Source organism: Buteo buteo, chromosome Z (genome assembly GCF_964188355.1).
Source record: "Buteo buteo chromosome Z, bButBut1.hap1.1, whole genome shotgun sequence".
In the NCBI taxonomy this organism is placed as follows: Eukaryota; Metazoa; Chordata; class Aves; order Accipitriformes; family Accipitridae; genus Buteo; species Buteo buteo.
The window spans coordinates 885951-910884 of record NC_134204.1 but is presented as its reverse complement, the minus strand read 5'-3'; the positions used below and the strand labels follow the sequence as shown (position 1 = coordinate 910884).

Sequence of the window (24934 nt, the reverse complement as noted above, 5' to 3'; positions counted from 1 at the left end):
TTTTTATGAAGCAGTTTTATTGTGAGAACAACAGAACTGATGCTGCCAGTACTATGCATATCTGAAGGAAGGTATAGCTTCAGTGTCAGGGACAGGTAACAAAGAGAACCGAGAGCAGGGATGCTTACCTGTTTGCTGTGCTAGATAAGTTTTGTACTTTGCAGCTGTGGTTCATAATTGCAATAGATGTTTTCTGGCCACAGAGCGTTGTGATCGGGCTTATTATCTGAGATACATTCTTTCCTTCCTGATATGGGTGGTGAAAAGTCCTCTCAATGGAATCTGATTACAATTTCCATTTTTCACAAATAGCCAACTGGTTGGGAGGCTGATGAAATGCGCTGAGTACCACTGATGGCACAACGAGCAATAACAGTCTTTAGTAAGACAGATCATGTGCAAAGTCTAGATTATCGTTCCATTTTGGTCACGCATGTTCTAGCTGGGATAGATGTGCTAAAGGGAAAAGAGGAATTCTTTCCCCAAAAAATATTCTCAAAAAATTGTAGTTTTATTTTGCTATGTTTTTATATGGCTGATACCTGCACTTAAACTAGCATTACATTTAGAGTCAGTGTTTGACACAGCAGGTATTGAAATGTTAAAGGGGGCTTAAACAACCAGCAAACAATAGTGTGTTTGAGGATTCCATTACATTATCTACATGCAATGTTGCCAACTTAAAATACATATTCTTCATATGTCAAATGGGAAAACCAAAGCTGCATATGCTTTTTGCTGTTCAGTGTCTGTATCTAAGAAAATAGTGTCCAAACATTGTCAATCAATAGTTTGCATGTTTTAAAAAAACACTTCAGAATAACTTTTTTATGAACTGCTGCTTCCTAAGCTGTGACAAGTCGATAAATCAGCCTGTGCTTGCCTTTGTAATGAGTGAGATGAAGAGAAACTCAGAAACTAATTTAATTCATCATACAAATTAACATTATTCCTTCATTAAGGTTGCAGATGCCAAGCCAAGCATCCTTACCTTAAAAGAATAGGAGAGGAATCAGTTTTGCCGTCTCACAGATACATGTGATAAGAATAATCGCAAACCCAGGAAAACACCTGTGAGACAATTAGACTTACTCATTTTAGGAAGGAGAAATGTGGGAGACAGCATACAAAAATAATTGGCATAATACTGCTTTTGAGGCAGCTAGCAGGGATTTGGATTTACAATGGATGGGTTGATTAATGCTTAGGATTATAATTATTGGAAATTATTTCTCCTAACTGTTTTGGAGTCTCACTTGACCTTTTTTTCTAATTAATAGTCTTTGCTGGGAGCTTTTGCGTTCATTGGGTAGAAGGTGGGATTTGCTGAGTAAGAAATGTGTGAAAATCGTAGTTGTCTTTTTGTTGCCCTTGTTCTTCAGAGAAGTACCAGCTGTGTTGTCAGAACGCAGTCGAGCAGGAGGGCTCTGGTCTCAAGCGATGCTGCTGCTGCCAGAGCCATGTAAGCATTAGAAACATAGTCACTTTGGGGTGCTGCCAGGGCTCCCCTCCTACTTCTCTGTCTGTTCCCCCAGGCTCACTGTGTTGCTCCAGCACCAAGCACATTAGGCTGGCCTGGGGAATTCGTTGCTTGAAGATGTGAGCAGGATTAAGCATTCATGGAATAACAAGGAGTAGTAGAAACTGCAGTAAACAGGGTATGTTGAAGGGTTAACCCTTAATGCAGTCCAGCCTGCTGACAGTTAGGCAGTGGGAGCCTGGGGGTTTGGGGCAGTTTCCCTATCTGCTTGTCTACAGCAGGAACTTTTTAAATAGATACTGTATCAGTGGCTCACAGTGATAAGACTGGATGACAGTCTTTCATCAAATGGCGTGTCCTATCCTTACATGTATGTAAGGGCATCTGTGTGGCCATAAATTTTGAAGTCTTTTATATTACATATACTGTATCAATGTTATTTTCCACCTTTTCATTGTGTGCCTCTTTCCATGTAGGCAACAGAGTTGTGTCATTGTGCAACTGGCTGTACATAGCACTTTTAGTGTATTAAAAAAAAAACAAACAACAACAAAAACTTGTTTAAATATATACATCCCTTGTTAACTTCAGATTTCTTTAATTTTATGTTTTGTAAGCATTTGCATTAATCCTTGTGAAGTGTCATAGCATAGGAGCACGTAATCAACTCAAATGTGTATTACTTGAGTATCGTATTGGGGGTCATCTCTGAGATGGTGGTGTGCAGCTGGTTGGAATAAATTACTATGGAGAACAGCAGTAGAAATCACAGAATCACAGAACAGCCCAGGTTGGAAGGGACCTCGAAATATCATCTTGTTCAACCTTTTGTGGGAGAGGAAGCTGAGATGAGACTATCTAACACCCTGCCCCAACTGCATCGTGAAAACCTCCAGTGATGGGGACTCCACCGTGTCCCCAGGGAAGTTGTTCCAGTGAATGATTGTTCTCGCTGTAAAAAAAACTCTTCTGTGAATACGAAACCTTTCATGGTGCAACTTGTACCCGTTGCCCCTTGTCTTCTCTGTATGGCTCCTTGTGAAGGGAGACCCTCTGTCCTCTTTGCAGCTGCCCTTTAAGTACTGGAGCACTGTGATGAGGTCCCCCTGAGCCTTCTCTTTTCCAGGGCGAAGAGACCCAACTCCTTCAGTCACTCCTTCAGCTAGTCCTTGTGTCCTCCGCAGAGTAAAGACGATAGCGCATTGTCTAGGAGTACAATTTCAAACTGTCTAACACAGCTAGCTGCTGCCAGGGAAGCAATCCATCAGCGCCGGCACTGGGCTGACACTGTAGTAAGCTGGTTCGGAGATCTGTGTGTTGGAAAACTAATCGCTGCTTGTGTGGTTATCTTTCTGTTGCTGTAGTTACCAGTTTAGCATAAGAGATGTTATTGCTAGAGTCTTTGTTTCAACTGATGGCTTGAATGGGTTGTTATTCAAAATGTGTGGCAATACCCAAAAAGAAAAGGAGCCATTTTTACCATATGTCCTGCCTTTGGAGAGCTTTGATTTCATCTTCAAAAGTACTCAAGTACACACAAACACAACCCCTTGCTCCAGTAATGCCTGGTAACTTGGGGTTTATTTTCTCCAAAGATAAACCTGGTTGAATCAGTTACAGGGTTGCCCTGTAAAGAGCGTAAGGACGGTGACATCAGCTGCAACACAGACCCAGCTATAGGTGTGCTACCAAAATTGAGGGTACAGGCACCTTTGGGGTGACAGAGCCTGGGGAGAAAGGAGCTGGACTGCCCTGAGATTTTGTATTGCTCATGTGGCTTTGCAGCAGTTGAGAATAAAATACATATCATTGTTGGTATGGATATGTTTATGTATCAGGCACCGGTGCTATAGAGAATGTTAAGTTGTGACCCCTGAGTCTCGCAAGTTGTTGCATTGACTTGACTTACTTTGTTGATATTGTGCATCTTCCACTGTCATGTAGGTCACAAGTTGTCGAAACTGCTTAAGAAAATTTCTTACAATTATGTGTAATAGGAGAAAACTTCTGAGATCGACTTATAGTTTGGTCAGCACTGTGATGGAAAAAACAGCTACTTCCTATGAAATGATGATCATTTTTATGGAAATAGCTTTATTTAGAAAACATTACATAATTTAGATTAAAATAAATAGCATGGTTTAATGGAATTATACAATTAAGGGGAATGAAAATACAAAGTTTAATGCACGGTTATGACCCAAGTCGTATTGGCTTTCTCCTTCCCACTAGATTATAAACAAATTTTGGATTAAAATAATGATAGTTTACTCTTTCTATAGCACCGTAATACAATCTCATAGTTAGAGGAAGAATGCATTTAAGCCAGCATAGTTGGGTTCTCTCCATAAATTGAAACAAGTCTGATCTAAAACTCATTTACTGTCTTGGAACAGAATTGATCTTGCTTTCACATTTGATTCCCCCACTGCAGATTTTGAGAGGAAGAAAAATGGCATTGTTAGGTCAGTTTAACTAGGCCAGAGTTAGACAGAAAAGACTGGGAAAACAGCTATTACAAATGCTTTCTTCTTTTTCCTTTGTCTCCCTTCCTAACGAATTATGCAAAATCTTACCTAATTTTAAAACAGCTTAGGGGCAGCGTTCATCTGGCCCCACTTACAAATATTCTTTGCTGTCTGTTCACTTAATGTAAAAAGCAATAGATATTACGCCATTTAATAGAAATGCTGGGAATTTACTGTATCTAGGATTGGTTGCTCTGACCTGTTAAAGCTCTGTTAAATTTCCAGAATTTACATAGATAATTAACACGGAGGAAATGTTCCCCTTAATCTTAAATAACATTTCTGATGTTTTTAAGTCTTCAGAGTAGATGAGGACACTTCCTTTCTGATCAGGTATGAGACAAAAAAAACTATTTTTTTTCTTTTATTGTTAAACAGTGAAATCTTAACTGTTCAATAAAGCATCAAGTTATATATGTGCTGCAGAAACACATTAAATTAGGAAGCTTTTAATTTGCGAAATCCTGAGGTTGTTATAAATTTCAGGACAAACTTTGCTTCCCCGTGCAGGCTGGCAGCCGGCAGGCAGCTGCGGCACGGGGCGGGATGGCAGAGCGGGTCTCTCGGCATCCTGCTGGCACGTGCTGCATCGTCACCTCTGCTGTGCTCCCGTTACCCATCCTTTAGCATTTGTACACTTAGAAACATTCGCCTTTTCGATGTAAATGCAAAAGAAGACTTACAGCAAGTCATAAATGTCGTTTTAAATGGACATTTTTGCTAATCCGAACTTTTGCTCTTTTTTTCAGCTAATGGGAGCCTCAAGCAACAATTTAAATTTACTGACAAAGTAAGCAGGGACTACCTTTCTCTAGAGATTTTTCAAAACTCTATTACTTCTTGAGTATTTGTGATAGAAGGGGCTGTCCCCCAGCCCTCAGAAGAGCAAAGCCAAACCTCCAGCGGCTGCGTGCCGAGCGGCGAGCCCCGCGAGCGGGAATTGTTTCTCTCCCTTTGCAGTGGCTGGGAGGAGCGGGTGGGGGCTATCGATTGCCTGCACAGTGAATGTCCTATTGTTCTCGGCCGCCAGCAGGTAAGGGCAGCCTGCGCCGCCCCTGGAAAATCTGACTGCGTCGGGAATATTCAGAATTAATTTTGAATTGTTGCACAGCGAATGAAACGGCGCAAAGTGACCAACCGGCGACGCGATCCGACAGTCCTCGCGTGAGCGCGAGCCGCAGATAGAAACCTGGCAGCTATCTTGTCTGATCTGCAGAACAAAATGGCTGCACAGCAATCCAGGCTTTCTGAAGGGATGTCTCTGCCTTCCCTAGCCGGGCATCCCCTTGGCTGGTAACGCAGTGCACAATGACAGCACAGCTGCCCCAGCGCTGCAGCTCGCCTGCCGGGGGATTCTGCGGGATTTTAGTGGTGTCACTTGCTCTGACATGTGGCAATTGGGGAACATTTCTTTTCAGCCTCTTTGCTTTTCTCCTTTTATGCAGGAGCAACTCTAATGTAATTCTAAATTGTTTTTCACTTTGAATAAAATGCAGTCTCGTTACTGTGACGCACAGTAACTACTTAGCTTCTTAATATACTCGAAGACTGTACTTTTGAAAAGAAATTTAAAAAACTACACATCCATGTAAATTCTGAAATTACCTTAGAAGTTGCAGGCATTGCACCTGTTGCAAGAATGGTACTTAAATGACTTGGAGAGGTCATCAGCAAAAAGGAAGTATCTCCTAGCATAAGTTCAGTTGAAAACGTTTAAGTGTCAGAATGACATTAAAGGTCAAAAAAAAATGCTGAAAACGAGTTCTATAAAAATTAAGAAATTTGACATTGAATGTGATTGAAAAAAAAAATCTTTTCATTATTACATTTTTAGAAAAAATTCTTCAAATAATTTGACTAGTTAATTTGTAAGTTAGGCCTAAATATAGCCTCTGGTTTTATACCTGTCTGAAAGATGAGAGAAGATATGTAATAAAAATTCACTGCACTAGAAGTAGGGAGGGATTAAGGGATATGGATTTTTAACCCAGCTATCCAAATTTGTATTTCTATCTTTCTCTGGACATTTCACACAGGTATACGTCAAATCAGGAAAAAATCATTCAGAAAGGGTCACAGTTTGGTTTCATGTCTTGTAAAAGAACACTGTGCTGACGGACACAGGGAGAGAGGGCAGACTGAAAAAAAAGTCAGAGCTATGATTCTTCACTTCTTATTTTTAATAGAAAATAAGAAAAAGATGCAAAGCAAGTTAAATCATATTCTTGGAGTTCATCATTTTTATTTAGTTGGAACTTGATCTTGTGGCAAATTATGAGAATGGGAATCAGAGTTATCAGTGTCTTGTTCATGCCTGCGCTATTGATTTTTCCTGTGCAAATTATTTAATTTTTTTAAATCTATCGGCAAAATGGGGATAACAATGCTGACTGATGTAATATGGTCAAAGCTCTTGAGATTCAGCAAGGAAAGACATTTTAGAAATCCAGGGGGCTATATGCATTGAAGATAACTGATAAGCTTTAGTATTCATGTCATATTTTCGTTAATAAAAGTGACATAAAGAGCAAAGACTCACACCTTTATTTTAGTGTTCAAGTAAACGTGAAAAAGTAGAAAGATTTTTAACTACGCCATTGTTTGCTAGGCCTAGCTTTTTGTGGGGGTATCTGTGTGCTGTCACATAGGGTGTTTCCTGTGAGGATATATAGAACTAGTTTCAGAGAACTGGCAGATTGGCTATCTCTATCCTAAATGTTGAAAGCACTTCAGTACTTGTGTACAAAATTTTATCCTTCTCTACTGGTTGAGAAAAATCCAGTCTGTTTTTGGTAGTCCTGATAACTCCCTGGTACTGACGAGGTAGTCAGTTCTATCCAGGGACAAAATCACTGCCTTCTGCACCCTGGATTACTTCCTGTACGGCTTTTTTCATTTCCATATGCTTGTGGCGTATGTGTACCAATGCAAATTAAAACACCTGGAACAAAATTATATTTTAATACAAATTTATATAGGAATGTAATTTCCTGAGCTATGTTTCTGCTAAGTTTGTTTCTAATGACTTTTTATAACAGAAAGTACATGTAAATCATCAAAACTTACTTTTTGCTAGGGCAGATTTTTTTATTTTTTGTTTAAAGACTATGTTGTTAGTTAGACTTCCAGCAAGGAGGACACAGCTCCCTGCTTATAGTAATTTCAGTATGCATTGAATAGCAGGAGGAGCACGCTGAAGTGCAGTCACAAGCTGCATTCTGGTTTGGTAGGATCTTTTCTGTCACATCACCGTGATAGCCCAATGCCTTTAAATAGGTATTGTCTTGCCCGTCTGATGGTAGCGCGAGTGTGTCGGTTCGCTAAAAGATGCCGAATCAGCGCCAGGCGCGAGCAGGGACCTGCCCTGGGCTGCGCGGGTGAGGCTGCGGGTCCCGGGGATGCACATTAGCGTGGCTGCTCCCGGTCCTGCTCCGCATAATGGACTCAAAGGTTAAGAGCAAAGGATCTCCGCAGCCCCAATCAGCAGAGCTTTTCCAGGGCTAATTACCTCTTTACTGCGCTGACTCTAATGTGACATGTTTATTGCCTTAACTAACAACTCATTAGCTTAGTTGATGTTTTTGTCAATATTAATTCGTTCATTTAAGCCAAGTCAAAGCTTAAACAAAGATGTCCAGGCTGAGAAACGGGCAGCAGAATGACTTTTGTTTAGTTCATCTTTTTCCTTAGCTCAATTTACGCAAGGTAGGTGTCAGCAGGAGCAATGCTAGGAGGATTCCTGTGAAAAAGGTAGGCATATTTCATTGTAGTAATGTTTGAGTAGTCACACTTTTTAATAAGGTTCTTATATTTGAGACATAAAATTCACACAAACTAGAGCTTCATGGACTGCTATGCACTTCAAGAAGAAACTTTCAGTTCTTTTGTTTCACAGGTATAAGGGCTTAGAGTGAATGGACTAAAAGGTGTTTGTCAGCTTTTCTGAGTGCTTAAAATGACAGGTGGTTTATTTAATAAACAAAATGAGCAACTCATAGAGGATGGTTCTGAAAACTAAAGAAAAACCTGTTAAAATCAATAGGTCATCTTTATCACAATAGCAAGCTAAATGAACATTATTAAGAGGTAACAAATAATTATGTAGAGCTAATGATAAATTATCTTTATCTGGAAGACTTGCTTGTTTTAGCCCTCCTACACATTTTTATAGATGTAATTATTTTTGTAAAAAAACAGTCTATTAAATGACATTATTAATCAAGTTTTCTCAATATGCAGAACCTGGATCAGAATTCAGGTGTGTTGAAGTTGTTTGGGACATCATTTCTCTCTCTCGCCCCCACCCCCTTAAGCTATATTTCTCTCTAAAAGAAAAAAAGGCATTGTGGGGAGGAGAGAGAGTGAGTTAGTGAGGATGGACACCAACGCTGTGAGGTGATGACAGTAAAACGCACGAGTCGGGCGTGCAGCCCTCGGGAAGGGAGGTGATGCTGCGGGTGGGCTCCCAGCGCAGCGGGCACCTTTCGGGGCAGAGCCCCCAGCCCCAGCCAGCTGCCTTTGGCTGCGGGAGGGTGCCTCGCCGGCACCCCGTGCTAAGCAGCGAGACAGCATCACTCTTGCGGCGCTAGTCACTGCGTGGTTCACTTGAATTAAACGTCATCTCTGCTGATTGCTGAGGTGAAGGCATCGTGGTGAGCACAGGATTTTAAAGAACGGAGCTGGTGGTGCCACCTCCTCTGAGTCCCTGCACGGGCAGGCGCGTGGCACGTTTGGAAACAAGAGGTTGTTTTGGAGACTTCAGTGACTTATTTTTGCTGTTCCTCACTCAGTTAAGCACATCTAGCATGATTTGCTTCTACCTGTAGCTGAGATACTGATGAACAACTGTAATCTTAACATGGTTTATTTTAACTGATATTTTCCTGAGTTTCATCTTTTAAGCTAGTTTTTCTTAGACATCCTTTCAAAATGATGTGCCTTTTTTCTGAAAACTTCATTACCTATGTTAATGTTATTACAGATTTTCAGGGTTTTCTTAGCAAGTGTCTGTTGAAGGGAGGATTTTTTCTTATCGTTTCTGTTTTGATTTATTCTGACTTCTTTTGCACAATTTCTGGGCAGAAATATGTAGGCATGTAGACTTCTTATATTTTTTCCAAAAAAATACATTTAGTACTATTTCTTTTGTAGTGAAAATACTATGTTTAAGAGTCCACACTGGCAATATTGGCCAGTTTGATTAAGCTGTGCCGTGTAGTCTGATGCGTTTCAGTAACAAACTGGCCATCGTTGCCATTGAGAAAGCTTTAAAATTCTCATAGGCAGCAACTGGCAGGGTTGCAGCATTGCTAACGGGGTGCACACTTCTAATCCGTCCTGTGCTTGTGCGTAGCAGAACAGTCTCCTTGCCTTCTGCTGTTTGTTGAGCTAAGAGTGATGTCAGGGAGCATGGATACCGTTTATCTGAGACCGTCTACGCTAGTATCCACTGCCTTTCCAAGCGTCATTAGTGTCCGCGTTTGAGGACTACTGTGGTTGCCATCCTGGATTCCGTATGAAATCCATGGCCCAGGGAGTCTCTGGGCATCACATACCCTACAGTTAATTCACATAACTGATACCCACATGTCTTTCTCTTTTTCGCTGACTTTGGGAGGACCCTGCAGTTGTAAGCTTCTGCAGTTTCTTGGTGAGATAAAGCTTTAATATGGTGACTTATGAGCAGGTTTCCTTACTACACGTTTCCCAACAGCAAGTATTTGGAAACAAGGCAAAATCAATTCTGCAGCTCTCTTTTCATTGTCCCATTCTCTCCCGCTCTGCACTGCAGGCAAGGCGCTGACGTTTCTGCTGCTGCAGCCGCCCAGCCCCAAGCTGCCTGCGCACAGCACCATCCGCAGAACCGCCATCGACCTCATCGGCCGCGGCTTTACCGTCTGGGAGCCCTACATGGATGTCTCTGCCGTGCTGATGGGCCTTCTGGAGCTCTGCGCTGACGCGGAGAAACAGCTTGCGAAGTAGGTATCTCATTTATTCACTTACAAATACTTACCTGCATTCTTTCTGACCTGTAGATCTCGGTTTTGCAGCAGTTGGTTCAAATCCCAACAGCTGTGGTACTTGGCAAGAAGGTGGGACCAAGGAATAACTCCTTGTTTCAAGTTTTGCTTTTGAACCAGTACCATCTAAATTACAATTTCAAATCTGCTTTAGTCTGGCTTGGTTTGCAGCCTCAGGCGGCTCTGGTGGGCGATCTCAGAAAGGAGAAAGTTAAACCACAGCAGGAGAGATCCAGTCGCTTGTGCACAGTAGCACTGCGGTGCTGGCTTCTCTTGGCACTGTGGGTCACCCCATCTAAAAGTAGGAGACACCAAACACTTGGTAGACATTGCCCAGGGCTACACAGCATTAATCTTCTGGTCGCATTGCTAGTAATTTTGAGAAAAGAAGCAAGTTAAAACATTTTTTTATATCTAAAATATGTCTGTCTGTCTTTAACATAATATATATATATTTTTTTTTTTACCCTTTCTTAACTGTAAAAATGGTCTTTTCAGAAGGTATTTTCCACCAGTGTGTCTGAGTACGTGGATTATTTTTTTTCCCATGGTTTTACAAGCCACCCCATCGAGATTTAAATTGTTTCGGAAAGTATGTTTTCGAAAAGGTGGTTATTTTATCAACAGCATCGCTGTTAATAGCATCAAGGTAACTCATAGATTTAAGGATTGCTAAGAAATCATAAACTCAGTAGACCACAGCCTGTCTCTAGGGTCGGGGAACAACTTATTAAAGCATCCTAAATCAAGATTTATATGGTATGCTGTCTTGTACCTCTGTTCTAACCTCCTTGAAATAAAATCTTTCAATTAAGTATTTGTAAGGGGGGGGGGAGCACACAAATTTAATGAGGAAGTCTGATACTTTGACATAAAATGCACAGCAAAAATGTGATACTGTTTATAATTTTTGTGTGTGTGTGCATGGAACTATAAGTGCCTATTTGTTCCACTTCTTAACAGTTACTATAATTGTACAACTTCTAGTTTTGTATACACAGGTGTGTACAAAAGTTGTTACACTTGACAGTGTCATGTACTATCAATCACACCATCAAATAATTATGGCTAAATCAAATAATTATGGCTAAATGCGTAAGTGAAGTCATTAAGATGACTTGTGTAATAAAGGTAGCGTCTTGCTTTTTTCTAATGCATTTGTGTTAAGATAATGGGATTCTGGAATATTAGCACTTGGGATTTATTTAATATGTGTAACTTTGCAGGACATGAGTAGCATTTTTGTTGAGTAGCCATGAATTTTATGATCCGAGGACTAAATGTAATAAATTTCAACTGGGGCCCCGATTCTCACATGAACAGTCCTTACTCACACCATTAACCTGATTAATGACAACAGGACTATTTGCGCAGGAAAGGGTTTTGCAATATAGTCCTTATTTTTATTATTGTTTGTTGTAAAATTGATCATCTCGTCTGAAACTTATTCTAAATCTCTATCTGAACAATTTTTTCTGTATTTACTTTTTATTAAAAAAAGCAAACCACTTAAACATGCAAAAAGAGAGGCTTTGATTTCTATGTATATATAAAGAAAAAAACAAAAAGTCACTATAAGAAGCAACCACAGTAGGCTGTTTATATGAAATAAAACAATGATACTATGCTTTATGTAATTGGCTTTGAAATCTATTTCAAGCTTCCTGGTTTTAATGGAAAACCTTGGAAAATATAAGTGGATATACATTAGTGCCACTGAGACAAAATTTTCATTTGTAGGTACACGGCTCTTGCATAGGAACAAATCAGTCCCCAGTTAGGACATACAAAACATGTAGCTCCTGCTCTAGGTGGAGGATTGCCTTGGGCAAATACAAATTTCGTATTTATTTGGTTGTCAGTATGAATTAATACTGTAGTATTAAAGTTCTGCAGATATCCCCTTGGAAAACAACTGTTACTAAAAATATTTAAATTTAATAATAATTTTCATCACAAAAATACAGAAGTCATTGATGTTTTTTCTAATAAAACCCCAGCATGTTTTTGTTGTTAAGCAAGTTTATGTTCTTAAATGCATAGGCCGTTAGCGCGTTCGCAGTCCTGCATTTTGAATCTGTGCTGCTGGGGCGTGTTTCCATGCAGAATATAAACAAAACCTTCAGCTGTTATGAATCGCAGTGGTGCTGTTTGTTTCAGTAGAGCTTTCCTAATCTGCACCAAGTGCAGTTTTAATGCTTTCTATGTCTGGCATCCTAAGCACTGCATGAATATTCTCGAGGTTTTTTGAATGTATTTTGTGCTTAATTTTTAATTTACATAGTGCTTTCTACGTAATATTTTAATTTGTAGTGTTCCTTAAGAGTTAAACTGTAAGCGACTCAGTAATTGATAAACCATTCGTTAATGGGGAAACAATTTAATTCCTAAAGGAAGATGGCTGACTGGTCCGTGACATTTTCTTTGCGAGGTTTTTGCTTGGGGAAAAAAAGAAAAACAGTGTCTGAAATTGCCGAGGTCATCATAATTGATTATTTAGGTATTAATTTTACTGTATTTCCTTTCATAAAATGCAGAGGTTCATTTTTCAGCAGGTAATATTTTGCTTGATGGCATTGCTAATGTCTGTCAAGCTTTCTGGATGTATCCTGAAGCATGTGGGAGAAGGGAGTTTTACATTAAAGGACAAGGAAATGTCTGCAGTACTTTAAAACTATTTTAAAACTGCAGTAGGCCTTCAGCGGTCAGGTGAATATTCATGTACATGTAAAACAGTGTGCTTAGCAGAAGGAGGAGGTTTGCTTAGCTTACAGATGTTCTTGTTGGCAGCATTGCAGTAGTAACATTACTTTAGGTATTAAAAAAAAAAATCCTTAAAAGATTAGCCAGCTTTCCGTTTTATTCTAAGGCTATTGTTTGCTAAATCACAGCAAACACTTTACTTTTATGTCTCACTATGGAACTGTAGAATATCCTTCTAATTGGAAATAAGTCAGGTGTTTAAGCTATGTATTTATATTTTTAGTTACTTTTCTATTTTAGTCAAGAATTTCTTTTGATTGTAGCAATAACATTTAACACCGTGAGCATTTACCTGCCCATAGCATTTAACCTTAGAATTCGTTTTCAAATCTTACAGTTCTGAAAACTGCTCTATTGTGAATGAATTTTACATTACAAATGTGTTTACAAATGTTTGTAAACACACACATTTTAAATGCTACATGCAATAAGGAACTGACCAGGGTTGTCTTAATACCCTGTATGCATTTTATCATCCATCTGTGGAGGTGTTAAGGTTTCTGACTTTCTTTTACATTATACTAGGGCAGGTATTACCCATTTTATATAAGAGTTTTAATTTCCTCAAGATGTAAAGAATGAAGGATTGCCGTGTGTTGGGGGGTGTTAATGGAGAAATATGTACAAACTGGGTTAATATTGTTACTTGACTGAACTTCAATTATTTCTTGTAGTGTGACAAAAGAAACCAGAATGTTTTACCTTCCCAGAGAATCTCCTAAGCCCTATTGTATGTAAATGTAGACCTACAGAAGCCAAGTGAACACAGTTCTTCAGAAAGTCATTTTCATCTTGCGATTACATCCTTAGCTGTCATAAAGATTAGTATGGCTCTCTATCCACAGAGCACTGAATAAATGAATGTATCAGCATGTAGCCTTGAGGAGCCCAATGCAATTTTCATCATGATAAATTGCATAATAAGCGAGAAAGTGTTTGCTTATTAATCCATAACAAGATTTAGATTGAAAATGGCCTGTTACATTCATGACAGATACAGTACCGACTGCAGACAGACGAAGATGGAAAGAAATAGAGCAACAATGTGTGCAGGGGGTTAAGTGTGCATCTTACCCTCCCGGTGCCCTGCTGAGCTGCCCCTTTTTGTGCCTGATTTACCGTGTACACAATAACAGCGCACAGCTGCCTGGCTTCTCTCCCTGATGTTAAGAACGTTTTATGAAAGAGCTTTTATGTCAAGCTTCTGCTTTAAAAAAAAAAAATCACTTCACATTTATTGACCAAAAAAAATAGCAGTGTTTTTCTTTTTTTCCCTTCTGAATTAAATAAATATAAGCTGTTAACCAAAACTCTGGTATTTATAACTCCTCCACTCTCCCAGTTCATCCTAGTCCCCAAAGGTTATACTGTGCTAGCCTGCCACGCCAAATGAAACTGCTCAGTTGTGAGGATTAAGAGTATTTTTCTAGCATTTATTAGGCTTTGATTTCTTGGCATGGATGATGGTAGGGATCATTGCTGTCCATTATTTTTGCTCTTTGAATTACAGCTACGGTTTGATATAGATTATGATATAATATACCAAAATTAGCAAATTGCATTCTAATCGATCCGTATGTTTTTATATATATGTGTGTACTAAAATAATTAGGCTAAATCTCTTTAGTTTTGATTGTGTTTAGTGGAAAGCTTTACTATACTTTTATTTTCTTATGGATTCTATCTGTGGAGCCATAGGATATATAGTAGGGACATCCCTAGTTTTCAAGTACAGTGGAACATTTTAAGAACATTGCCTAAACAACTGCTGAAATTGAGGCATTTAAAGGAGAAATGTGAGCTGGGTACTTGGTCCTAAAGGTGATGTGGCAAGCTACCACATGCTGCCACTACAGAAATGATTTAAACCTGGAAATGGCAGGGATTTTTGTCCGTGTCAGTTCTGGTTTAGCGCTTGGATTCCAGGAGGCTGGAGCTCAGCATAGATGAGCCGCAGCTGTACCACAGGAAGGTCAGTGGTCCACTGGCACCTGCAGCCTCTCATGGAGGCTGAGGAAGAGGAGGAGGAGGAGGAGGAGGAAGAGGAGCATACCACACTTGCTGGCTTTATGCTGCAGAGGGAGTTTGGTTCCTCCTGTTCACTCAGCCTTCACTTCAAGGCTGCCCATATAAACAAGAATGGTTTTGAGGTGTATTGACATAGAGGTTTCTGTTAAATGAGGTGGGATGTACCCATCTTCCCTTTTTCCTCTTCCGCTGACCTCGGAGCATCAAAGTGAAGTCTCCAGCCAGAGGAGAGAAAAGGGGCTTAATGCCCATCCATTTTGCAGAATAGCAGCTTTCCCTGAAAGGCGAGATGGCCCCGTCTCTACACCCTTCAAAAGATCCCTGTGGAATCACGTCCTTTGTGAGTTCCCTCTCGGATCTCTGTGCAACCAGCTGGGTCAGTGCTCAGCTTCCTTCTTTGAATCCAGTTAGCAAAAAGATATTAATCACGATCATTACCTTTTGTGCTGAAATTTCACATTCTTAGTCCCATGAAGTTTTCATCTGGCATTGCTTTATGTAAGTCAAGAAATGTAGAGATCCGATTGCTACGATTTCTGTTCATTGCCATTGAAACCTTTTCTGCCTGCCTTTTTCTTAGGTGTTACCTACAGCTCTTCCCAGGTAGCTCATTGTTTTCCACTTGTTTTGAGAATCAGCTTTTTAAATGCATCTTCCTTATTTTTTGTATATAGTGTAGTACATAAACATTACTCTGCAGTTTTGATAACTTGTGCTAAACATATAAAGTCATCTATTAAAAAAGTCTGTATTTCACTGAAAACATTATTCAGATAGCATACTGGTTCCCCAAATAATCAAGATGTTCAGATTACTGGTGTGGGGGGAGTTGGTGATGGATTTGGGAAAAGAAAACGCATCATTCCCTGATGATGCAGGATACTGGCCACTGAGAATCAGCCTTCTAGAAATGAGCTAAAAGGCACAAATCAAAAGCACAAATAAATACAGTAATAAATCCAAGTTTTTTACTGTCGTTTGCAGGTAGAATATCATCTCTGGTGTTAAAGGCATGCGTTACAGGACAAGCTGCATCCATTTTGTCTGTTATGTGTACAGAAACGATTCCTCAAATGTCTGCTTATGGTGCAGTGGGAAGTCAGGGGGCAGGATGAGGACAAGAGGGACAACACATGCTGCCGACTCTTGCTGGACGTACAGGAGTCCTAAAACTCATCAGTAAAAGAATAGAAGTCTGGGTGTGAAAGCCAGCGTTTCCCTCTGTACGTTAGTTTTACATCTGCTTTGGTTTTGTTGTGGGTTTTGGTGCAGTGTGCCTGTCCAGTCTCGCAGGGCTTTCCTCTGAAAGAGGACGTGCAGAGCAGCTGGCCCAGCCCCAGGAGGGGGTTAATCTCTGCCCACATACTACCACTGCTGAGCCATGCTAATGAATTAACAAAAAGCCTGTTGCTTTTCAGGAAAATGCACGCTTTACCAAGCATCCTGTAAGGAAAAATGCTCCTGGCAGAAACACGAAGCTTTTTTAGAGAAAAAAGTACTGAGGCGCTAGGGGTGTGATTGCTTTTGGGAGATAATGAGGCCCTCTGAAAGCCTGACTCTGATACCACCTTCTTCCTGGTTCATCGCTTTGTCTGTAACATCTGTACAGGATTTTTTGTTATATTCAAATGTGGTTTTAAAAGTAAAAGGCCAATGGGGGCACCTTTATTGTTGCAGAGACTTTATTCATTTTCAAATTCAGTAGTTTTAATGCATACAATGATGTTGAGGAATGGGAAGGAAAATTATAATAAACTTTGGTTTGTATTTATGTGAATTCAGGTCTGTAAAATGGTGATTGATCCATACCTCATCTTGTTGTTGCTCTGGAAAAATAGTTAATTTGACAGAGAATGCTTTAACCACCCTGAAGTTCTTTGTTGCAAAGTATTCAGTTTGTAAGCTTTCACAATATTAAATTAGATATTGCATATAGAATTATTTTTAAAGACAATTAAAAAAGAAATCAAGAGAGTGTGTTGTCTTCTATAGACACCTCTCTCTTTCAAAAACTGGAAGAATTAAAGAAATAAGTAAGCTAACTGTTCAGTTACCATATGCTACCTAAATCCTCTGCAAAATCATGAAAAGACTTTGCGATAAGCTAGGTGGGTTCGTAAACTTCTGTTACTCTTTACCAAAAAAATCAGTAGAAGAGCACAGGGGAGGAAAAACCCCTTCAAATAGTGCCCAAGAGGAGATTTTCATTGCATCTGAGGAATTGCCATGTCACGCTTATTTTCTCTTACTCACATTTGCACATGTGGTCTCTTGTTGAAGTGTTGGGGACGGGATGGGACACCTTTTGTACTCTCCCTCCTGGCTCTGAAAATGTATATTTCCTCCCATCTCACTTCCAGATAATGTCATTGTAAGATCTGGGATAGGAAACATCAGAATAACTTCCGTTGCAGATAAGTAAATTTTCTGGTTTAGCCCAAAAGAAGAGAAGCTCTCAAATGTTGACATCACAAGGTGAATAGACAGATTAACCCAAATATTTTTGGAGTTTGAATGAGTGAACGAATGCTTTTGCTTGCCATGTCAAGTTCCTATGGGTTTGGACTTCATGTGGGCTTTGTGGCATGGCATGGTAGAAACACTGATGCTGTATAGTTTGGGGGGGTGGGGGGGGGGAAGTGCTGCACCTGGAATACAAGACGTGTATTGTGGTTTCCACACCTTTGGGGTTGGTACAGTTTCTCCTTTCCCTCGTTTATTTTCAGAGCAGTCTGTGTCCAACTTTTTGCTTTCAGAGCAAAATGAACTTTGTTGACCCTGATAAACCAGTTTTTACCAGTTTGGAAGCACACAAAGATGCTAAAGGGATAGAAGTGTGGAATGATTTTACAGTTCTCCATGACTCCGCTTTTATTTTCTGTGGCTTGCCTGCTATAGAGGTTGCTGGCAGCTTTCTGGTTTAAAGAAGTATTGAGGATCCTCTAAGGTGTTAAGTAAGGGCTAAGCCAAACAGCCCAGTACGTCCGGAGGAGTAAAAAGAGAGATCTTTTGGCCCTTTGCCTCCCAGGTATGCTGAGCGAAGTGGACACAGCTGAATCTCTGGCCAGCAGCATCTGAACTAGTGTAGGTAGTCTAGGGATTTGGAGCAGTGTGTTCCCATTTGGCCATTCTAATAGCATCAAATGTGTAAAATGGATGCAGTGGGAGGGCTGGCAGTGGCAGCCCTTACTTAAATGAGTAATCCTCTGGCAGCGGCAGGACTGCGCAGATGTGTAAAGGCTGCAGAATGAGATGCCTGGTTATGGTTGCTGTTGGTGCAGAGCTGCTAACAGCTTTCTGGTGCTCTGTTGTCATTGTACTGTGCATTGTAATGAGCCATAATTTACCCAACTGGGCCATCCTCGGCATTTAGAAATGCATGGTATTCTTCTGAAACTGTAGATTCTAGATAAGATTGTTTCACTGGACTAGTACTCATTTTTTTGAAAGTATTTTTATCTCATGTGCATCTGTCAAAGTATTAAACCATCTGAAATCACATTGATAGCAGTGAAAGCTGCAGATACCATCTCTTTTCATGTAATAAAACTGTCTTGTATTGTTAACATGCACTCGAATGACATAGTTGCTTTAACAAAAAGCTTCATTTTTATGAACGTTTAGCATTCACATATACTTGTAATATAACCAGCTAAGGTGTCAGAACAGCTTCAAAACTTGATCCCTCTGTGTTGGCCGGTTAGTGCTGTTCACTTACATGTGTTTGGGAGCTGCAATCTTCCTGTGCAGCGTGGGAGGATCCGCTCCCTCTCTGAGCCTCAGAAATGGCGATTGCTGCCCATGGTCGTATGCAGAGAAGTACTTTGTTTCCACAGAAAAAGAGTAAACCTATATATGTTGTTTACAGGTTAATGCTTTTTTTTGGTTACTTAATCTCTTAAGTAAAATAACAAAGGATAGCTGAGGAGGGCTTTCAGTGCATTCTCAAACACCATTTTTCATGACTTAGTAAAATCCATGGAGAATTGCCACATGCTCAAATGGTGGACTGATACCAGGACAGAGCAAAAGAAATTAGCTTTCTTTTGTTTTGTCTTTCCTTTACTTAAAATGAAAGAACTAAACAAAACACCCCACAAACTTCTAGGGCTGCTGCTTGGTGGAATTGTGGTCATAGCAGCAGGATTGATCAGACTATATGTTATAGGAAGACTTTAAAATGTTTTAGAGCTGGCAAACTGGTTTGTGGACTGTCTTTCTGTGCTGCAATAGTCATGTAAGAGAAAGTTTCCTTTGTGAGGTAGGTCGAATGTTTCACGTTAATCCCAACGCACACTGGTTCCCAGGTGTTCCCTCCCCTTCTGTAAAAGCCCGATTCCATCTCAGAGCACATTCATCCCTGATTTCCCCACAGCTCTTTCCCCACCATTTCTTCCCCCTGCACTGCTGCAGTTTTCCCCTGCTGAAATGTCCTCACCCAGAGAGACCTGTGTGCCTGCAGTGCATCAAAACCAGCACTGAAATACTGCCTTGCCACAACGCTGCTCTTCCCTAATCTGTATAACCCTCATTGCTGAATTCTGTACTCTCGTATTTAGACACGGATCAGATACACCTGTATGTGTTAGCTTGATTTACTAAAAGCACCACGTTGATAGCCCGGAGAGGTACCTATGCTCTGGGGCCATGGCCTGGGAGTGCTTTGGGTGGCCCATGGGTGGGAGCGCAGGAAGGATTTGTAGAATTGCTGGATAAGGTACAACTAGCCTAACAAAACTGGGCTCTGCCGTGACATACACAACAGTGATAATTAAAATAGTACAATTTCAAGAAAGGAAGCTTTCAGACAAAAATTAGCTTGTGTGTCGTCTTTGTCAGGTACATATGATCTCAATTACCAAATACCAGATTTTATTTTTGCTTAGTGTACTTATTGGGTACTTACTACTTTATTGTTTCTTGCATTTATCTTGTCATAGCAAATAAAAGCATTGTGTATGGGAAATTCAGATGCCAGTTAATCCCTTACTGTTATTTGAAGAATTGCAGTTAAAACCTCAGTGTTAGAGATTCTAAAGAGGTTTGGAATAATTTCAGTAATTAGAAAACATACGGTATGGGGCTGTCTGTCATCGCATCATGCTGCTGCAACTGAGTCATGCAGTAAAGAAAATCAAACCGAATAGATTTGGTGGTTTTAGTTCTTCAAGAAGCTTCTTGCTTTTCTCTCCTATAACCAGTACTTAGCTGAATTAAGGAGAATTACTATGAACAGGGTATTTTTTCAGCCTGCGTTTAAAATGTTGTAAAAGAATAAACCATAAATTCTTGGGAAGACATTCTGTGTTTGCCTTGTCCTCAGTTGGGTGATATGTATTCAGCACATACAGATAATTTGTTAACAAGGCCTTTTTAACACTTTGGACAGATGCACATACTGTTTTCAATCTTCATGGTTAATTATTCGATTTTGTATTTGATGATAGAACACCCTGACTCCTAATCACTGCTCATTGTTGGAAGTCCATTATATTCTAACTGTTTGAGTGCTCCCGTTGACCTTGAACTGACATTATAAGCTGTTTCTAATCTTTTCACTCTATATTTCTAATGCTCCTTTTCTTTCTCCTCTCTTTGTCTGGTGCCCGTTTAGCATCACAATGGGGCTGCCCCTGAGTCCAGCCGCCGACTCTGCCCGCTCGGCGCGGCACGCTCTCTCCCTCATCGCCACCGCCAGACCACCCGCCTTCATCACCACCATCGCCAAGGAGGTGAGCAGGGCCAGTCAGCTCGGCTGCAGCAGCTTTTCCTCCGAGCTTTGAGACTTCTGGCTTGTGAACAGAGATAGAGAACCAAATGTCCCTCCCTTCCTCCCAAAAAGGGAAACAGCAAGTGTAATATTTGTATTCTTGCAGATATCCAAATCACCCATAGTTTATGACAGGAGCAATATTTAACTGAGTCCGTTGAGTTGTGTCTGTCTTAATTTGTTGTATCCCATTTATGTAAACTTCCAATAGCAATGTGTAAATTCCTGCTTGCTTTAGGCAATGCAGACACGACCCCATTAAGTATGGATTAAGACAGAGTGGAGACTTAGCCATGGGGTTTGGAGGGTGAGGAGGAAGGGACACTGCTGTGAGGTTAGTGTAGGCTGGGCATGGTCTGTCTGAGAGTCGCCTGAGTGAACCCAGATGCAGCCTGGAGCTTTGGCTGAGCTAAAGCAATAGGATGGGTGATGATCAGTGGCCGGCCAAAAAAAGCTTGTTATAAAGCAGCCATCTAATACCTGAAGAAAGATGTACAAGTATGTGGAAATTATGTAATCGAGACCCAGGCATTTCCTTATCTTGACCTTTAGTTTTAAGAGATTAAGAATTACTCAAAGCAGGTAAGCCCTTGTTTAAAAACTACATCAAGGATAACCATTAGTGGCTCTACTGATGATGAGTAACGGGGGAGGGAGAAACAATCCATAGGTCTCAAAGTAAAGCAAAGCATTCTGCAGTACAGGCTTTCTTAATGTAACACATGTGTATAACAGTAAGCACAGATGGAGAATATTTAGAGATGCGAGTCTCCACCTGTAACCCTGCTCTTTGGTAGGTGCACAGACACACTGCCCTTGCAGCGAACACACAGTCTCAGCAGAATATTCACACCACCACTCTTGCTCGGGCTAAAGGAGAGATCTTGAGAGTCATTGAGATACTTATTGAGAAGATGCCTACTGATGTTGTGGACCTTCTTGTGGAGGTAAGGCTGTTCTGCCATATCTGCTTGTGGGTTTGATATAACAGTGAACAATGTGTTGGCCTGGAGTCAAATCGTAGGATTTCTTTCTCCATGGACCACAACCTTTGTGTGTGTGAAGAGGATTTGTTTTATACCACCCAGCTCATTTTTTGAACTTCAAAATTGCATTTAAATTTCATTAAATTGCATTGTTTGGGAAAAAAACCAAGCAAGAGAGTATGCTGGAGATACGGGTGTGCTCATCGCGCTGGTACTTGGACGTGCTGGGGGATCACATGGATGTTTTTGTCTGTTGCATTTGTTGGTGCTAACGAATATTGTTGAAGAATGGTACAGATGATGTATCAGATTTGTAACTTTGATACTGATGCCCAGAGGCCTTTTTCACACCAGAGCTACTTAAAGAGCTCTGATACTTATGTTTACCAGTAGTTTGTTGGTTTAGAACTGTTTATGGGTACTCTGAATGGTTCCAGTTGCCAGTACCACTGCTGTTGTAAACTCTATCATATGCAAGACAGTTATTGTTTGTTTTATCCCAATTGCATTTTAAAGTTAGGTATTAAAGATGCAATCAGGCACAGAAATTCTCTATTTTTGCCTGTTAGAACTTCTATTATGAAACATAAAATACAGTATGTCATGTGATTTTAACTTTTGTTTCCAAGGTTATGGACATCATCATGTATTGCCTTGAAGGATCTTTAGTTAAGAAAAAGGGTCTTCAGGAATGCTTTCCAGCCATCTGCAGGTGAGCTCTTCCTCCAAGAATACTGTAAAGTAAATTGTAGGGTCACCAGCAGGATATATTTCTTATTTAAGAGTAAAACACTCTTTTACATGGTGCTTGCCCCTTAAAACAACAAATGTGAAGAGTGTTTTTAGCTCAGGTATGAGCCTTTGTAGGCTTTTAGTTCTCTGCCACATCTGACAGAGATGTGGATCAGAGAAGAAAAGCATTAAGAACTTCTTGAAGTTTGGATATTTTAGAAGTCCAAAACCAGAAAAATATTGTGTAATCTCATGAAAAACTGTCCTGCTACCCCTCCATATATCCTATCTACTCCATTGGAACAGCCACAGAAGCTGGGCAGCTTCCTCCAAAGGATTTATCAATATCTTTGTTGTTACAAAAATGAGAATAATGTACTTGAGTAACAAAGTTAGATTCCAATATGTACAACCTGCCTGAATGAATTAGTTGCCACCATCAAAGCGACTAGGGAAAAAAGAAAATGGTGACAGCAGAAAATAAGGATGTGGTTTGGGGGTGTGGTGGTGGTGGTGGTGTTCCTAGACAACCCGTGCAGGGGACCTGCATTGTGGTGGTTTGCATAAACACCTCGCAGCCAACTGCTGTCCATTAGTACCTTCAGACTAAGCCATGAGCAGCCAATGTAAGGTATGTCAGAGTGAGATTTCCCGGTGTGCTGAGGGCCCAGGGCTTGTCAAACCAGGAGCTCTTTACTTGCATTTCAAGATCTGTTGTCAGCAGCACAGTCCTTCAGCAAAGCATGCTCTCATGCCAGGAGTTTAGCCAAATACCAAGTAAACTTTTCATTCATAGGAAGCTTAAGCCTGACTCTGTTTTGTTCTCTGAAACATTCTCTAATGGAGAATTTTGAGAATAAATGTTACTTCCTTTGTGGCAATAGCTAACTGTGGTAATTTGCCTAGTAGCTGGCGGTAGGGCATAGTTATCGGGGGAGACCATCTCCTGTCCAGGCACTTCCAAGTCCTTCTGAGCTGTTCACACAGGCATAGCAGTGCCATCCCATAGGAAAGGTCAGTGAAATGGATGTAAGAAATAGATAGCACCAAATGCCTTCCTGGAATAGAGCCTTGCTTTCACTGCCCTGTGACTGTCTCCCAGGTGTCTGCCAAGGGACCAGGTTGTGCTCCAAAATTGTTGTTGTAGGCAGAGAATGTAACCCTCGCCCTTATGGTAGCAGGCTGCCCTCTCCCCTGGTTTTAGGAATATTTTTGGGATGCTTGCACTAGATGCAGGAGATTCAGTTGAAATTAAACCTTGCAAAGTGTAGAGAGCGCTGCTGGTCGCTTTGAGCTGCCCCTCACTCTGCAGCGTGTGGAAACGTCTTGGGCAGCATTTAAAGTTCTCCATCCCTGGTGACAGGTAGCTCAGTAAAATAACAAGTATGAATTTGCACAAAATCATAGGGGAAGAGTAGTGCAGTGGCTGTCTTGTGCTCACGTTGTCAGTGACTTGGCAGTTCGCCGAAAGGCACGAGTGGCAGTTCAGACGCTGGCTCCTGCTGACCTTCTTTGGGAATTCAGCATCATTGGTTGTCTTTGTCTTGGGCTACTTCTACTTCACTCTTAAAAAGGTACTTTCAAATAGTAAAATGTGATTTATAAAATGTGAACACTTACAGTATCTTTAGACTATGATAACTATCCCAGTTATACTATTAAGCTGGTGCAACCAATAAATTATAATAATCACCTGTCAACAATTACATTTTAATGTAATAAGCTATTAAAATATTAAATAGTTTCAAGAAAAGAACAATTATCCTGTTGACAGGTAGGATACCGATAGAGGTAATCTTCCTTCTTCCTGATACTTTAAAAGGCTTACCTTAAAATATAAATGCAAGGATAAGTAGAAATAAGTGCAAAAATCTCCCTATTCCTGTTGTATTTTTATAGTGATACGTTATTTTAAAATTCAGTTAAATTACTAGTAATATTTCCTATTCTACATAGTTATGGCCATTGTAAAAATGATACAGCACCCCACTGATGTGATCATTCAGCCCAATGGAAATTTTCGTCAGATTTTAACAAGTGGTTGAACCTCTGGAGAGATTCCAAGTGGAAACACTTTGACATAATCCTATTGTTAATTCTTTTAATATCCCAGTACTCTTTCTGCTGTACTGCATTATGTGCACCCCTGTTGTGGCAAAATCATTCAGGTGTCTCAGTGCTTGGTGTGCAAACTCTGCTTCCTCGAGGACATTATGGAGGTACCTTACTCATGGCTGTACTCATGTTTGTTGGTGCCTCTGCGGTCTCTTGGAAGTGATGCTCCTGTTTCAGCAGAACATTAAACCCAGGGCTGGGAGCAGCAGTGTGCTGGGTTAAAGTACCTGATTATCATTCCTCTCGGGTTTTCAGCCTTTTTTACTGTTGTACAAATGTAGCAGTCATGCTGCTAATTGCTGTGAGCGTGACTCAATCCTGATGGGTGGTGATGAGGTAAATCCATCGCTGTGGATATTTTTGGATACCATATCTTACAGCATATGATTATGGTGTCTATTTGTTTTTCCCATAAGTGTTATTCTTTATAGAGGCTCGTACTGCCTTTTGGCATGCTGTATGCAAACCCTTTTCTTATCAAAATAAAATAAGTATTGAAGTACAATGCAATG

At 40.4% G+C, this 24934-nt stretch overlaps 1 protein-coding gene across 7 annotated transcripts in view; it reads left to right on the top strand.

Annotated features, from left to right (window-relative positions):
• Positions 1-24934, top strand: part of WDR7 (WD repeat domain 7) — a 145823-nt gene that overhangs the window by 86995 nt on the left and 33894 nt on the right. For all 7 annotated transcript variants that reach the window (XM_075021897.1, XM_075021898.1, XM_075021899.1 and 4 more), the window contains 4 exons: positions 9800-9986; positions 20434-20551; positions 21387-21536; positions 22205-22287. In XM_075021897.1, the coding sequence (XP_074877998.1) occupies positions 9800-9986; positions 20434-20551; positions 21387-21536; positions 22205-22287 (538 nt within the window). The remainder of the gene's footprint in view (positions 1-9799; positions 9987-20433; positions 20552-21386; positions 21537-22204; positions 22288-24934) is intronic.